We start from the raw sequence: 18,669 nt of genomic DNA on the forward strand, positions 1-18,669 counted from the left end.
AAAAAAAAAAAAACAGTCAACAACTGAATAAAAAACATTTTCGAATACAAATGTTGGCATTGCATAACAAACGTTTTCTAAATGAGGCTAACTAAGCAGGCAGCAAGTTGCTGGTGCGGTGGTGCGGCAGTGGGGCAGGCAACATGGAGTGGTCTGCATATGTTTGAATTGATGATGACTTTTTCTCCTTGTATGTATGTGCACGGCACACACAGCGCGCACCTCTCCCCCTCCCCGCTGTACTGCTTCCTCCCTATGCCCGCCTGGCACCCTATGGGCCCCCCCCTCCCTCCATTTGGCCTTTTTAGCCGTTTCGTGTTTGGTTTTTGTGTCGTGGCTCTGTGCTTGGCTGGCTGACTGGCTGGCTGGCTGGCTAGGCCTGCGCTTGGTGGTGGTCCGACTCTCCGACTGCGACTTTTTGCATAATAAGACCACAAAGCTAACGGTTAAATGCTGCCCTGCCCCGCACTCTTCATTGCCCTCAACACACACACACACACACTCTCTCAAGTTTTGGCCGTCCTGACCAGGCAAATATTTGATTTGGTCTAAAGGTTTTTTCTTGCTTTCCTTTTTCTAGTTTTTTTGTTTTTTTTTTTTTTTTCTTTCTTTCTTTTTTTCTGACTCTGTCGACATTTCTATGACTGATTTAATCAGCAGACTTTGACAAGAGCCAGGAAGTCGCCCAACCACCACCTGCCTGACCCACCCATTCCCCACTCTAACCCCCTCCAACCCCACTGACGCCACGCTCGGCTCCGCTCACTTTTCTGTCGACTCAGGCAGTTAACGGGAAAGGCACACGGCGCAAAATTAAATTAATTAGAAATCTGATAAGCTCTCTTACTCGAATTGCGCCTCAGTTAATTTGCAAAAACTGTCAAGTTCTATGTAGACAAGAGCATAGAGAAAGAGTGAGGGAGAGAGAGAGAGAGCTGCTGGGAGAATGCATGTTAAAGGTTGACATTAAGGCAGATAGTAAACAGTAAACTGAATTCTAATTGCTTTCAGCCTGGCGCTAGTCGCACCATTAATATTTTATATTTATTGGCACAGACAATAAAGTCCTCATAATATTTACTGTCTGTCACCTTAGACACGACTATGGCATTGCCATTAAAAATTAATTCTCATTTAAGAAAGAAAAAAAAAACAAGTAAGAAAGCTCTAGTCGAGACTGCTCGACTACGAGATCCCCTGAACCCTTGGAGCAATAGATATTTCACTACTTTTTCGCGACTTTCAGCTTACACAAGAAACACACACACACACACACGCACGTACGCACACACAGGTATACATACACACACACGCATACAGACACACATACACACACACACGCATACAGACACAAACGCATACACACACACACATACACACACACATACACACACACATACACATACAAGCAACCACGCATAAACACGCATGGGCTGCAGTGTGCGCTTACTATGAGAACTTAATTGTTTAATAACTTTTTTTATGGACGTACGATCTTCATGAAACTTTTAGATTATGATTATAACATGAATATGCATGTAATTGCCAAAGCACAAGTCTCTAGTATTTGAAATACGCTTTTTACAAAAGTGAGGGTGAGGGGGTGAATTTAGAGGTGGGGGGGTAAATTTTAACAAAAACCGAAATTGTATAAATTGCATATAAGCATACATTAAAAATTTGGAGACTCTAGCTATAAAGGTGTAGAAGATATAATTTTATAGCTGGGTTTCGATAAGGTTTTTTATCGATAAAAAAAGATCGAGATGAGTTATCGATTTTTAATGATAAACTTGATATGCGCGCTGTAATTACGGACATTTTAAAAAAAATTTGAAGTCTCTAGCACTTATATCTTCTGAAATCGACGCGTTCATACATACGGACAGACGGACAGACAGACGGACAGGGCCAAATCAACTCAGCTCGTCACCCTGATCAAGAATATATATACTTTGTGGGGTCTGCCACGCCTCCTTCTCCCTGTTACATACATTTCAACAAAACCATTATACCCTGATTTCCCATTGAAAATGGGTTCAGGGTATAAAAACAACAGGTGCTCATGGCAGGTCTTAGGTTACTCAATAACATTTTCCACTTAATCTTTTTGCTATTTTCGCCTGACAACAACAATTGAGTACAGAATTTAACTATGAATGCGTTTTCCTATTTATATATGCATATAACTGTACAACTATTATTTATGTATTCTCTATTTATGTGTTATATTTATGTTATGCATTAGATATATTTTATATTTTATATTTACATAGATTTTAAATTTTAACATATTTTAAACTATTTAGAATTACCTTAGAAATATTGAAATTTCATATTCCAATGCTTTTTTCTCAAGATTCTCGACATTTTCTTCACTTCATTGATATTCAAATATTATAATTCAGTCCAACTCTACTTTTTAATTTGTGAACTAGATCTCTATTTAAAATATTAATATGCAAGGAAAAAACATTTAATTTGTCTTTCGCCTATATTTAAATTTGTTTTGATTGCAGATTCGATTCATAGAAATTATGAAAAGTAGAAAAAAAAATTTAAATATTAAATGCAAATTCAGTTTAAAATTAAAACATTCAGATTCAAGTTATATTTTTATACAAAAATTTTAAGTGATTTATAATTTATTTTGTCCTGGATAGTTTTATTTGATAAAACCAACTTTTCGCTATTCTCCGACTATTTTTTCTACCTAACTTGCCCTAAGCTAATTTAGCGAACTATTTCCTGATATTTACCTGCAAGTTGTCTATTTTATTCTTTTTCTTCTTTTCTTCTTTTTTTTTTTTTTTTTTTTTTTTGCTCCTGACAGTTGGCAGTTGCTGGACACTTAATAAAAAACTGACAAATGCCAGGCGCATTCGTGGCCTGTCTACCTAAAAGGCAATGCCAAAACACGGCACTATATGCCTGTGTGTGTGTGTGTGTGTCCTGTCCTGCCAGCATCCTGCGAGCGAATTTTCAACGGAAGCGCAAATTAGCAGCACTGCCGTCGCACGAGGTTCGCGCGTTTTGTTTATGACACTTGGAACTACATTTTTTATGACTCGACTTGAGATGCTTAAAAAACAAAGGCACAAACGGCTCAAGGCTCAAGGACGAGTCAGGACCTTGACTACGTTTTGCCATTAGGAAGTTAATTATCAATCATAAAAATGTGCTGTGGCTCATGTGTTTCGACTTTTTGGCTAAAAAAATGTGTGCCGAGTGCATAAAAAACCTGGGAAAGGGACTCGCTCAAGGATAAGTCTAACATTGAATGTCTCAGCGTCTGGCAGCAGTTCGTGCCGCCTTCAATTTACGAGCGTTTGCACAGAAATAACGCGGCATGAACAACATTTCTCATTCGCTTGGAGTTTTCGGCACGAAATTCTTGTCATGATTCGATCGAATGCAGAGGACACAGACACGATGTGACCAACAACAACGACAACAACAACAACAACGGCAACTGAGTAGAGAGCAAACAACTGAAGATACAACAAGCAACGTTCACATGTTGCACTTCGGGGGTCACAAAAGTTCAGCTCAGCTTCAGTTACAGAGTCCAAAAGTCGTGGTTCAGATAACAAAAAAAAAAAAAAAGACAGTGCTGAAAGAAACGAACGTTGAGAACATTGTCGATGGCTGAATTGTCAACTGTTGAGCGACACACTCACACAGCTGCAAATGTAACTGATCGTAGCGGCAAACCAATTAAAACTATGCCCAAATCTAAGACAAAGTCTGTGCAGCTCTCAATAGAAGAGTTCTCTAAATGGAAGATCGAATTGCAGATCAAAGAGAATGACAATATAATATAAATAAATTGTCCCAATCACTTATTCTTTATAGGTCTTTATATATATCTCTTGTATATATTTGTATTATCATTTAAAATAAACATTTAAAACTTGCAGCATATTTTCATATGAAATTTCTAGTCATTATCTAATTGGAGATTAAGAGATCTGTAGATATGGATATAAATTACAAATAGAATATTTCCTTAACTATTTTTCTGCTGCACTTAAATAAGCCCGAAATTGTATAATTCATACATATTCTTAATACATAAATCGCATTCATTAATTTTGTCTCAGATTCAGTATTAATCCAAAGATTAATCACTTGTCAAGTAGCTAAATACTTTCTATAATACCCCAACTATATATGCTATATACAAAACTATTCGATATACTGCATTGGAGCACATCAAATAGAAAATATATGTATATGAGCAATAAATCAGGCAAAACTGACAGAAGATTTGATAAAAAAAAAAAAAAAAATAAGCAAACAGAGCTGATAAAACGAATATACAAAAAAAAAAAAAGCAGTCGAGCTGGACATGGCGAGGGGGAAAAACGTACAACAAACTCGTATAACATTTTAATAAAGAATCATAAATTTTAGAAGAGACGACAACAGAAAGAGTAGAAAAAAAAAAACCAAGACACTAGAAGATGACGAAGAAGAAGGAGATGAAACGGCAAAGACAACGACAAAAGCGACTTGGAAGATGAGCGCTAAAAATAAATAAAACTATTAATCAGTGGAATGTTGCAGGCGAGGATGGGGCAGAAGTTTTCCCTTTGCTCGCCGCCTGGAAAATGAACAGCGCCAGCGGTTGTGGCCATAAACAATTTTTAAAACAACTCTTTTTGCCAAGTCTTGCGCTAAGATGATGATGAAGAAGAAGTACAAGCAGAAGGAAAAAGGCAGCAAGACGCTTTGCCAATTGTGGCGCGGTTTTTCAACGGCTGCCAAGAAAAGCCAAGAGGAAAAGTGCAGCAACAGCAAAAGCAACAACAACAATAAGAGACAGCAGCAACAGGAAAACAGTCGAACAAAAACAAAGCACACAGCCAGAGAGCAAAAGAATGCGACACTGTCCCTATGTATAGAAATGAGTGTGTGTGTGAGTGTGTTAGTTGAGTGAAAAAGGGGGCGGGCTTGGCCGACGGCATAAGAAATGCCACTTGCGAATATTGTGTGCCAACGATAAACACTTCACTTCGGCCATTAAAATCAGCCAGAGAGAGAGCGAGCGTGCGAGAGCGAGAGCAAGAGCGAGTGCGAGCGCACAGCCATGCACACACACACACACACAAGTAACGCACAGAGATACTCACACACACTCACGCAAAGCACCAGTAGCCGAGAGAGCGAATGAGTGGCCAGGAATGAACATGACTGAGTGAGTGAAAGAGCGAGCGAGCGCAAGACAACAGCCCAAATGAATAATAGCGTTGCCGCAAGACAAATAACCCAGCCTTTTCTTCATATGCGCTCGCTCGCTCGCTCTCGCACACGCTGAGCGTATAGGCGGCGAGCATGTGCGCGCGCCTGCTTTGACTTATGGCAAATAAATCAGGCAGACATTGTGTGCACTGCCTGAGTGTGTGTGTGTGCGCGTGTTTGGCTGTGTGCGTGAAGGGGAAATACAATTCCAGCACTTGCTCACACACAGACTCGAAACTAAAACTGAGTGACAAAAAGTGTTGGGCACTCTTCACACGTAGTTAATGTTAGTTGTTCGAGCGCTTGTTTATTAATTAACAATATGGAATTCACTTAATATTTATAACATTTCTTACCGAGCGCGATTTACGAGCGACAATCGCTCAATTTTTGTGCACATAAACAATTTGGGTTTTCGGTTGTGCGACGAGGCGACAAATGAGCATAAAGCGAATTAAGCACGTCTTTTGGCTGGAAATTTATGTGAGAACCGGCAAAAAGACAACAACAGCCACAATAACACAAAGCACTGTTGCTCGCATTTTAAATACAATTTTAAATGCAATAAATAAATTTAATTTGCAACACACGCGACGCTATTTATTTCTGTTGGTGCTGCTACTGCTGCTTCTTCTTCGTCTTCGGTTCGCTTTTTGCGCATGTTCCGTAAATGTTGCCACAAAATAAACAGCAACGAAAAATTACTCAACTGCAAGTCGCATGTTTTATGGCCGCAGGGCTGCAAAATTTATCGCACTTGCCGCGCTTTCTTATGCGCCGCCATAAATTCCATGCACTCACACGGGCACATCGAACGAATGCCAGAGAGAGAGGCAGTGCGAGAGAGAGAGAGCGAGAGAATGGGAGAGTGAGCTTGATGCGAGATTTGGAAATATTTTAACGTTCGTCTCTCAATGGTGTTTATTTATAGATTTCGCTCTTTTCCACAATTACTTGCTAAACTTACAGCACTTGACACTTAATGAGCGCATAAACAATTCGCTAGCAACAACAACGCACTCAAAATCAATAAAATATTGAATCTCCCAACGCGACGCGACGCGGCTCGAGCGCTCATCGATTTATTTATGTGTGCGCGCCGAAAACTGAAAGAGCTCAGACTCCGCATAGCATACGGCCAGACGCTGAAGAGAGCGCGTGTTCTCGCCTTGAGCTTGAGCGCTTTTTTTGCATAAGCTGCCGGTCAATAAAGCACTCATTTATTGCCTTGCTTTATCACCAGAAGCAGCAACAGCAGCAGCAGCAGCAGCAGCAGCAGCGACAGCGACGCTTCGCTGGAATGGCAGCGCATTCGATTGTTATATGGGTCAATTCCATTGGGAATTGTGTGAGTCGCTGGCCTGCTTAGCAGTGGCCGTCGGAGTTTGCATGCCGCACACAATTATATAATAGCGCCATTGCGATGCATTAAAAATTCAGTTAATGAATTTTATTTTAATTTTTGCTAACGCTGTCATTTAAATTACAGTCAACACCTCATCAAAACGAATGTTTTTCCACCCGCAGCTGAGGGCTTGCAATGCATTTCAATGAACGAAACTCCAATTGGGTGTGTGTGTGTGTGCGTGAGTGTGTGAGAGGATGTTGTGTCTCTGTATGGCTCGATTGCACGATTTATGTTCAATTCGATTTGAGCTGCATCCGAAATCTGATCCCGCATAAAGCTCGATAAAGCTTTGCTCGCTGAGCCCTTCTTAGTTGCCGCTAATGCCCAACAGATGGCTCTGCGCGGCCAGCTTGACTCATTTTTGTTGTGCTCGCCTCTCTAACTCTTCTCAATTACGGTTGTTGCTGAATGAGCGACGGCCAAGCCTTAAAAGTTATTTTTGGCAAACCAACACACGCACAAGGCATGAATGTGCGTGAATGCAAAATGGTTTTAGTCAGTTGGAAACGTGTGAGGGGTGGGCGGGCGACTTTGCATGCGTGGAAGCACAAGCATTGAGAAGTTTATGAGTTCAGCTAGCGAGTGCGAAGCGTGCAGCATATGCAATGAGTCAAACCAAAATCGGAACTGCCAATAAGTGCGGATCGATCACTTGTAGATCACGCTCCATAAGATTGGCTCTTTTATGATGTGAGTGTTTTGCTTAATGAGTAATTAACACAGTCTTTAATATTATTTATATAACTTCTGTAAAGACGAAATTTTGGAATTTTCCACATATATTTTTTACAATTATTTGTATCTATTTGTGTAATTTTTATAAAACATAGTTTCTATTTTACGGCAAAGTATTGACCTCCCCAATGTCAGCGCCTGTCACATTTCAATTAAAATGCTGATAAACGCTGTTGATTTATGCCAGCAACTTTTTTTTTATTTTCCCCTAGCGATTCGGAATTGTAGTCCATAGGGAATTCAGCGGGCCGCTAAGCTTAATCTACACACAAAATGAAATAAAATTGCTTGACATATTTGATTTTACCTTTATCATGAAATTTAAGTAAATTTATTATAACAAATAAATAAATCGTAGAATTTGTGAATAATGTTTTTGAGGTCAGGCAAAAGTGTTTTCAATTCGAAATGTAACACATTAATTTCTGCAAGTGTACAACTTAGTGGGTGTAACTGTTGTCTGTTTCAAAGTGTGCGTACGTGTGTGTGTGAGAGAGTATATCTGTGTGTGCGTGTGCAGCTGAAGGCACAATGATAAATGTGGAAAAAAAAAGAAATTGGGTGAATAAATAGCCCAGATTCCGTTGAGCAAGCAGAAAAAAGGAGAAATAAAAAAGCTGAATGAGAAAGAGAGCGCGAGTGAGCGTATGAATGAGTGGGAGAGAGAGAGAGAGAGAGGCAGAGAGGGAGCAGCAAGGCAAGTGGAACTGAAACAAACAAAACTTTGCTTTGCCAAAGGACAAACCGCTAAAACGCCGTACGAAAAGCGCAAAGCAAACAGCGCGACAAAGAAGTAGAAGCAAAAGAAGGCGCAAAGGCGAAAGAAGACGTAGAGCACAAACAACAACAAACGGAGCTCCAAATGCCATTTATCAATGGCAAAGGAATTCGGAATTCAGTGCGGAAAGCTACAAAATGTTGTCGAGGGGGAAAAAAGTAAAAAAGAAAAAAAAATAAAAGTAACGAAAGAGCTTTGAGAGCGAGGAGAACATTAAGGACAAATATGAGAAACTAAGTGGAAATTGGAATTGGAAGCTGAAAAGAGGGTCGCCTAAATGGATTTGGTATTTCTAATTCATATCATTATATATAGAAAACTTCAAAAATTTCTGTTAGTTGGTATAATTAAATAGCTAGACAGAGATAGCACTAAGATATTCGTGTTTACCCATATGTGTGGTAAAACAACCCTTAAGCATATGTAGGTAAACATTAAAGGGTTGTTATCATATTGATCTATTGGGATTTTCCGTGAATTTTTGTGGATATACAAGCATACATTAATTCAAGAGAGTTGTAATACTTTTGTATTATATCTAATATAGAGATATATTACCAATATAAATAATAACAGTAATATAGATTAATATATATTTTATATAGTATAAGGATATAATATAATATTATTAGCATTATATTTATTTGATTGAATATTTATTTGAATATATGTATTTCTAATATCTATGAATTAAATTATAGGTTCTCATCTCATCTATTTCTATTGAGATATATTTGAAGATATTTGAAAATGACATATTTTTAATTTTTATTATGATTTAGTAATTATAATATTTTCATATATTATTCATATCAATATTCCCATTGCATATCATTAATTAATTAATTTTGTGTCTGATATTGACATCTGTTGTAAGTATTTATATATGTAATTTAATCAGGATGATAAAAGCATTTATTTGATATTTGATATCTTACGTGTCTTTAGTATATATAGTTGCTTATATACCTATATATAGGTACTATAGTATGTACTTATCTATATCTAATTTATTAACTTGCTTACTTTGGATAACATAACTCCGGGGTATCTTCTACATCTGTGTAAACACATTCATATCTCTTAAATTGCTTTATATTTCTCTGCATAGCAAAAAAAAATATTATTCTACGTTGACCGATTCGTAAGCCAAATGCACACAAACACACACACATATATATACACAGAGAGACAACAAAAAGCAAACTCTGCACGCGGTCCACACGTAATCAAAATATATAAAAAAGAGATATCCAAGTAAAGCTAGCGACATAAATAAATAATTTTTATATGCACGCTCTATGCGTGTAATGTCTATGCGTGTGCGTGTGTGTGTGTGCGTGTGTGTGTGTGCGTAGGTGTGTTTGTCTGAGAGTATAAGCGAAACAAGGATAACATGACTGATTATGTAAGCAAATGTGGCCAAGGCGAGGACGCGCACAAACAAAGCTCAACGCATTTTGGGTGTCCTGGCAAAGCTGCCACGCCCCCCGCCCGCCCTGGCATCCACGTACAGCCTGAGGCGCTATTTTTCTGCTTGGCCTGCCCTTTTTTTTCGGCAGTTTGCCGCAGCAGGTTGATTTCCACTCACACACACACACACACACACTCACAGGCTATGCGTGCGCGCGTGTGAGTGTGTATTGTTGTGCGTGTTTTTGAGAAAGTGGCACAATTTTTATTTTACGAACGCCTAATGTAATAAAGCCCGCCCCGAGACAGCCAAAGGCTGGCTAAAATGTATTGCCTGCGTTTAGCATTTCTGGCGATAAAACCAGGACCAGCAGGACACCGAGAGAGCGCGAGAGAGAGAGAGAGAGAGAGTGAATGAAGAAGAGCCTGCAGCTCCCGTAACAAATCTGAGGTTGCCAACCTTAACAGAGAGAATGGAGCCTGGGTGGGGTCTGTGTGGCTGGCCATGTGTGCGGGCGAATGTGTTTTTTGGATCCTGGGTCCTGCCGCCTGGGGCGGGGGTCAGCGGGCATAAATCAAACCGAAAATTACGCACGCATTCATCTGCTGAGCTGGCAAAAAGAAGAAAAGAAATATCTGCCACATTGCCCCACAAATGGGGGCGCGCATGCCAGGGGGAGGCGTGGCAGGCGCTACAAACAGGGGTTGGCAAATGGCGGAAAATATGGGTAACTGTGCGAAATTTAATGGCGTACGAAAATCAATAAAAGGACGTCGTTAACAGCGGCTTCTTCAAAGCTTCGCCCAGGTAGAGAGCAGAGATACCTTGCCATGCATTGCCATTATTATTATATTTGTATTAGACAACATTTATCTGCTGCTGCTGCTGCTGCTGCTGCTTCTTCTTTTGGCATTTCTTGCATAATTTGATGGCATCTCGTTTGTTATTGCTAAATGGCGACTTGTTTATACGCTCGCATATGAAATTCAAGCTCTGCGCCGTCTGTCAAACTGCAAAAGGTTCGATAACAAGTTGAAGTCGTTGGCGAATTAAAAATGCAAAATATTGTTGCTATCGCAGCGAATGTCGAATGCGCTAATCAGTTGACGCCAACTGGCCAAAAGTGACGTGAAACATATAATAAATTCACAATGAAAATTAGCTAAATCATCATTATTTCATGAGTTCACAATTTTCGACCTTCAGCAATGATTTTTGTTTGATTTGCAGTTCGTATTGATTTCCTTTCTTGACTTTGATTAGGCAAAGCTTAACAGCTTAGTGTCTCACACGATTAAGTAGAGAGTCTTTTAACAGTGGATTTCTCATATACTATAAGCCAATTAACTTAAAAGATCAAAATTTTAATATGTTGTAACTATTTGCAGTATTTTTTTTTTTTTTTTTTGGTCTAAACTGTTTTGCTTATCTAGAATATTACATATAAATATATATCAATAATTATTACCTTTGCTTTTTAATTTATTATAATTAAACAAATATGCCAAGTATAAAGTATAAAATATAGATATTTTTGTCAAAGGATTAGTCTTCCAAATGATTGCAAAACATTAATTAAATATGCAAATGCAAACGCATAAAGAACTTCTACACAAATTTTGTATAAATTTCAATTAGTGCTAAATATAACATTTGAATTAAATACATATATAAATATATATTAAATACATAATTTGCTATTTTTTTTTATTTAATTCATTTATGTATTCTTTAATTTATTTATTTATTATTATTATTATTATTATTTTTATTTTATTTTTTTAAATTTTATTTATTTATTTATTTATTTATTTATTTTTTTTTTTTGTATGAGAATTTCTACTTTCATATACAGAATTCTTTGCCAATTTTCTTAACTTTTCTTTATTTAGTGCAATTGAAATACTATTTGTCTTCTTTATATATGAATTAGCTATTTCTCATTCGATTATCTGCAGCTTAAATGAAAATTATTTGCCTTCATCCATTAATATTGATATTTAAGATAATCCCAGCACATTTCATACACATTCCACACACTCACGCAGCTCAGTCATTATACGTATATAGTGCACTATATATACGGCTCAAGTGAACTCGTTTAGATTGTCTTCCATGCCAAGTAGTTTCCACTTACTGCAGCCGCCATAAACTGGCCGCCAATTAACTAATTTGCAAAAGCTTCTCCGAGGGGCAATTAAATGTACACGGACCATGGCGCCAGCCGCATGTGTGTTAGTTAGAGATACAGCTACACACACATACACACACACACACCCTCACACTTACACAATTGTAGATAATTAACTAGGAACTGCAGCCAGTCGCTGCTCTACCTGAAAATGTCAAATGTCAGACGAATTGATAAGTTTGTTAATAGTTAGCTCACAGATAAAACTGAACAATATACCGGAAATTGTTTGCTCCACTCTAATGGAACTTTAGAATGCCTGGATTTTGAATCGAACTAAGGAAATACAAAAAACTTTGCAGTCGGCTACACTGACTGTCTAATACTCTTTCAAGGTAAAAAAATAAATGCTGTCTCACTCCCAATATACCAAATAAAGGACTACAATTTATTCATATATATCTGCACTGAAATACAGTATTATTCAAATGATAATCTTGACTATACTAGCTTTAAAAGAGAAATATTTCTTATTCATTTTGGATATAAAAATAATTATGAGTTTAAAAAAATGTTATTTTCCAGCTCAAAAAAAAAAGAAACAACATCTCAAATGTCATCTCAAAGGAGAAAAGCTATGCCACCTTATGTTTAGACTCTACCCTTAATAGTATCGATAATAATTAAATATATTTCATGAACTATATAATTCGTGTCTCAAGATTTATCAAACACAAATACTTATATCCAACTTTCAAATCATGACATAATCAGAAATGTCATGATAAGCTAATATGCCCTCCCAATTAAACAAACGAGTATAAAAACTTAAGATTACCTATAACAATAAAAAAAAAAAAAAACTTAGAAAAAGAGAAAACGAAATATTTGGCACACGCTCAGCTCTTTGCCCACTTCAAAGCTATGGTACGGGACGGATCTTGCGGCGTGGTTGGGCGAAAGGGGGGACTGTGAGGACGTTCACGAGTCCAATTGCTTCGTTTCATGTTTTTCCGCAAAGTGGCGCCAAAGTTTATCAACAATTCAACAAATTGAGATAGTTTATTGCACATTATTATGCTCCTATTGTGAATTGCGTGCCAGTTGGAGCCCCTCGGGCAGCCGTCGACCCATCGATAGAAGACATTTGCTCCTCCAGCTCCGCTATAAATAGCTGCTTTTGTATAACTGTGAATGCGAGCTGCGAGTGGCCGACATATGGCCACGAGACCACAAGCTCGAGCACGTGATAATATACCAAATATTGTGGAGTCTGGATAAGGTTCTAGAGCACTATAAATAGATCGGTCAGCTGATTATACGTTTCGATGTTCAATGTAAACAGTAAACAAGCGCGACCCAGTCGAATAATTTATATAATATCGGGCCTAAGTACAAACAGTTATAAATGTATTATAATTGATTCCTGCTAGAAATTATATTAATATTAATATTATCAATATTATTTTGATTAATATTAATTTTACATTGATATTAAATATATGTTTGAATATTTTATTGTGAATATTATATATCGATATTTTGATATATCAAATATATATACATTTATTATATATTATGTCTGTATATGTATATTCTACTTCTTATTTTGAAATATGTGTGTAAGACAATTATTTATATATATTATTTTGATATTATTAAAATATTTCAAATGTATTATGCCCATATAAATGGAGATTTGCATGCATAAAGATTGTGTTATATATACAACTTTTATAATAATATCAGGAGTTTCTTCTTAATATCTCTTAGAGCAGTCAACGGTAAATCGAAACATTAGCCAGACACAGAAATCATTTTAATCAATTTATGCTCCATCTCAACCCTCAGCTAGGGTTCCACGACTTGTTTTTTGCCGTCTGGGGTGAGCCAAACCACATTTATATACATATAAATCTATACATACATTTATATATATAGATTGCAGTAAGTATGCTGCTATGGGCCGTTTATTAATTTTCTAATGGATTTTACGTTTCTGCATTTGAAGATTTCAACAATTCTGATAAATATTTATGCGCAGCAACTCGTCTGTGAGGGGGTGCAGATACATCTAAAGATGCGAATGCGGATGCGGATGCGGATACGGATGTGGATGCTGACTTGGTGACTTGTCTGCGACAGTCTTTTGGGTCCCTTTTTTATAGACAGCCACACACACACACACACATGAGCATTGATTACGATTGGCAAGTGGCATTTAGTGAGCAAAGTTTGTTTATGTTTTTTCTCTCTGCTTGTGTATGTGTGCTTGAGTGTGTGTTGGTAATTTATGCGTTTGTATAAATTGTCAATAAACAAACAACATTTGGCCAGTCGGAAAACTGCAAAGGTTGCAGATTCCAGCCTGACTCTGTCGCTGACAGCCAAAAACACTTGAGGCCTGGTTAACACAACTAAAAACACACACAAAAATTAACAACAATTAACAATTGGCATCGTTTCTGTGGAGAGTTGTTAACTCAATTGTGTTTAATTGGCAACGGGCTGGCTTAAATGATATGCGGCTGTGTATGTGTGTGTGTGTATGTGCATGCGAGAGAAGTTTGGTGGGTCGTTTGCGTGGCTCGTTGCAGAGCCTGGCTGCGTGCCTCAAAGCGGTTTACGATAAAGTGCAGCATGCTGAAAAATTGCTAACAAAATGATACGCTTTGTAAATTGTTCTCTCTCTCACTCCCACTCTCACTCTCTCTTTCTCACTCGTTCTCTCTGTGTAATGCCTGCAATTTTCTCACTCGCTTTTCTTTGCGTGCCAAGTGATACTTTTTTTCACACACAAGCGAAAAAAATGAAAGGAAAATCAAATCAAGAAATGAGAAAATGCGCCCAGTCTGTGGGGCGGCTTTAATTGTGCAGCAAAGGAAAACTAAAGAGCAAGCATCAGTGTGTGTGTGACTAGATGTGTGTGTGTGTGTGTTTGTGACTCTGTGCAGGTTGACAAACTGAATAATTGCCAATTATTTGGCAAGTTTTATGAGCTGATAATTTCACATATTATATATTGTTAAGCTCATATCGCAAAACACCTATGCAGTCAATCTGCTTTCTCTCTCACTCTCCCTCTCTCTAGTTGGGGCATGCACATGCTATTGTTTATATACAGTATATACAGTATATATTGAAATATATGTGTTTGTTGATAATTTTGGCAAATGCACACAACATTTACGATTTATTGGTATTTTGAGTATATTTTAGGGTTTACCTCTCTCGCTCTGCTGGGGACCTCCTTTGACTGACACACTGGACACACCAACTGAAGAGGATGCAATATGCGCAACAACAACAACAACATGAACAATAACAAAACTCAAGAAATGAAAAACCAAAAACATGTTGAAGAAGCAGTTTGATAGGGTCTTCAGTAGAAGAGTATTTCGGATCATTTTGGACGGATTGGAGAAAGGGTATTCAATTGTTTCATATTTTTGTGGGAATTGCTTAAAAAATTTCGACATTTCATTTCTTCATTGGATTATCGGGGATTCTTTTTAGGGGGTGACACACTCGCAAAACAAAATTCAAAAAATTTTTGAGCGTTGCAACTTATAAAAAATTTGTGGAAAAAAAATGTATGAAAAATATTTAAAATATATTCGTAACACATAAAAAACAAAAATGGTCCAAAATATATTCGTAAACTATAAGCTAAAGAAATGAATCAAAATAACATTGCACTTACCTAGCCAGTCTGGTAGAAGAGAGCCCGCAAGAGATTCTGAGTATCTCTTACCTGAAAAGAAATAGAAAATCATTTGGTTAGTTGGGAGAGTTTAATATGGCCAAATGCCTAACGGTTCGCTTTGGGTGTTAGTATTTAAATTAATATAAAGCAAATAATAGTTGTTAGAAATCGGTAAAAATTAAGTATTAGTAAATTAGTTAACAGTAAATAATACATTTTACTAATTAGCAAGATTAAGAAAAGGCAATGATAATAAATAAATTGTATATATATTTAAGTGGTAATATAATAAAATGGTATATTGGTAAAAAATTATAAATTTATAAAATAAATTGTGTATTAAATATTTAAATATGAATAGCCAAATAAATAAATATGTTGGTATAAGGTACAAATATAAATTTACATTAAATATTTAATTGCAAAATAAAATATGCCTATATATATATATATATATAATATAAATGAAGTCTGAAAATAATAATAAATCATTAAAATAATATTAACAAATTTTGAGTAAACAAAAAAAATAAATAAATAAGTAAATTGAGATGGAATTTTTAATTGAAATTATATATTAAATATTGTCTGAAAATAATAATGCATATAATTCATTTAAGAATTAATTCTCTAAATATTAAATCATGAGTGATATAAAAACAAAAAATCATAATTCATTTAAAAATAAATTTTGAGTAAATTATAAATGAGTGATTGATAAAAAAATGATTTTTTTTCACATTTTGTCACATAAGTTAGAATGAAGGTTTTATATGCATGTGTTGAAGGCATGTAAATAATATATATATATATATATATATATATATATATATATATATTTTTTTTTTTTTTTTTTTGAAAATTTCCACAATTGTTTAAGAAAATAAAAAAAGTAATGTTCCTTCAGCTGCCTTTCCACAGTCAAACCGCTAAACTCAATTTGATATATTTCCACCTGTTTGGCTATTAATTTCCGCACATTTTCGGCTAAATATGGGCGGAAGGATGGGCGTGGCTCACTATAAAAAGCACATGACTGCCAGAAGTGCGCGGCAGGTATTTCATAAATTTCGGGCAGCCTCGCGGCATTCCATATTTGGTCTATATGCATGTAAATAACCTGGGCTAAATCATAATTTTAAGCTTAGCGAGCAGCAAGGCGCAGGAAAGGTAAGGCAAGGTGAGGCGCACGGCGCTTCGTCCCTAATGCTAATCTAATAACTTTAGCCGTCTACAATTTATTTGTTCTAACAGCAGCGCACAAAATTATGCACACAGCACGCAGCCAGCTAAGACTCAGAGCCATCTCGCCCAGCCCCGTCTCGAGGGTAATCCAGGTGCTAGTCGCCGTTATGTGCCAAGGAGCTGCTGACAGTAAGACATTGAAGCGCGTCAGGTGCGCGCATTAAAAGGACGCCCTCTCCCTTTCCCTGGGCGCTTCGACTACTAAAATTCTGGCAAAGTTTTAAATAATCGAAAACGACTCGACGCACTTGGCGAAAAGTTGAAACATGCAAAATTTGCATAAATAACAACTAAATGCAACTTGACGCACAAAATGGCGCCAAATGATGAATTGCCGACGGGATGGAGAAGCTGAAGACTTAATATGCGTATTTTTCTTAGGGTTGGCTAAAGTTTGCAATGGGCGGCAGGGCAGCCTCAAGTGCCAATAGAAGCAAAGTAGTGGTATGTTATGAATAGTTTTATTTTTAGCATGGAAATTCTTTATATTTATTGTATTAGTACAAAATATTTTTTATTGAAAAAAAAAAAAAAAATTGTATAATATTTTTTATTGATTTCTAAATTACGTTCAGCGATTTTTTAATTAATTCAATTGTTTATTATTTATTTTATTTATAATATTTGTAAAATATTTTTTATTAATTTTTTATGAACTTTTTATTGATTTTCCGCGGCTTCTTCCAATTTATTTCTGAATTATTTTAAATGGGAACTCAGGATTTTTAACAGAGTAATCAGTTTTTATCTAATACAATTTAGTATTTATATATATTTATTAGATGATATATATATTTATTAATAATTTAATTCTTTAATCAGCGATTTTTAGAAAAGTTTACGACTTATTTAGTCAATAGTAAAATTAATTTCTTTTAGTAATTTTTCACATAAATATTTATAAATTCTAGTCAACTGGTCAAGAAGTTTATTATATGCCTATTTTTTATTTTATATATATTTTACTTTTAGCTAATGAGCTTTGCTTTCTGCACTTAGTCAAATACATATAATTCCATTTCACGCAACATATTTCATTTTATGCGCGGTCGTAGGCAAATACATTTTGATTTCTGATTTGTAATGCATTTTTTATGAACTCTCAAAGGTCGCATCCTGTGCTCCCACCTTCTGCCATTTGCCATTTGCCATTTGGCAACGCAGTCAACTAGCCCAGTTTCCGCGCTGGCGTCAAAAAGGGGCGTTACGCAGTTGTTGTTGTTGTTGCTGCCGCTTGTTTGTTTATATACATATATTTTTTATTATTCTTGTTAAATTTGTGTATTTTTTATGCACGTCTGCGCTTTTGTATGCAAATAAATCAGCGACGCCGCGTCACATGTCGCATTTCCAGCTGAATGGGTGGGCTGGCGTTGCGGCAGGGTGGGGCTAGTGGGCGTGACCGGGTGAAGTAGGGGGGCTGGTGTGAGTCTCTGGCATTTGGCGGCTGTGTTAGCCGCATTGCGCAAAAACATATCTCACACTATTTGTCAGAGCAGAGATACTTTTATTCTGAAATAAATTGCAAACTCTTTTGCCAGTTTGTTTGGCTCAACTGCATTTCCATATTCGAGCCGCATACCAGGCGATATTTTATAATGCAAATGCTCGCTTGACAAACATGTGTGTGTGTGTGTATGTGTGTGTGTGTGTGTAAACTGCACTGCACACACAATTTTCACATTTGACTAAATTTATCGCACTGTATTCGGGATTTGCGCCAATGAAACAGCAGCCAATAAATAAATTAAATTAATGGCAGCTGCTGTTGTTGTTTTTTTTTTTTTTTTATTGTTGATTTTTTTTTCTGTTGCTGTCTCCCTCTTAGCCACAACCCCCACCCGGTCAAGGGTTAAATGTCTATTCGACTGTTTATATCATTAGCTAAATCTACACAGCTCCATCCATCGGGCATTGGCTATTAGCTAACAATTCTGGCCCTTACCGCCGCCTTGCTCGCCCCTGCACACCGTCCCCTGTGCTGCCAAGCGTGAGAGAGTAAAGTCCC

The 18,669-nt window shown here is 36.7% G+C and overlaps 1 protein-coding gene across 6 annotated transcripts in view; it reads right to left on the minus strand.

Moving 5' to 3' along the window:
• The window catches only part of LOC6573700 (homeotic protein ultrabithorax), a 100,443-nt gene that overhangs the window by 53,050 nt on the left and 28,724 nt on the right, over nt 1-18,669 (minus strand). For 5 of the 6 annotated variants that reach the window (XM_015167071.3, XM_001999730.4, XM_044007223.1 and 2 more), the window contains one exon: nt 15,414-15,464. The exons of the other annotated variant lie outside the window; for it this stretch is intronic. In XM_015167071.3, the coding sequence (XP_015022557.1) occupies nt 15,414-15,464 (51 nt within the window). The remainder of the gene's footprint in view (nt 1-15,413; nt 15,465-18,669) is intronic. 6 annotated transcript variants of the gene reach the window in all.

Source organism: Drosophila mojavensis, unplaced genomic scaffold, assembly GCF_018153725.1.
Source record: "Drosophila mojavensis isolate 15081-1352.22 unplaced genomic scaffold, ASM1815372v1 contig_16, whole genome shotgun sequence".
Classification (NCBI taxonomy): domain Eukaryota; kingdom Metazoa; phylum Arthropoda; class Insecta; order Diptera; family Drosophilidae; genus Drosophila; species Drosophila mojavensis.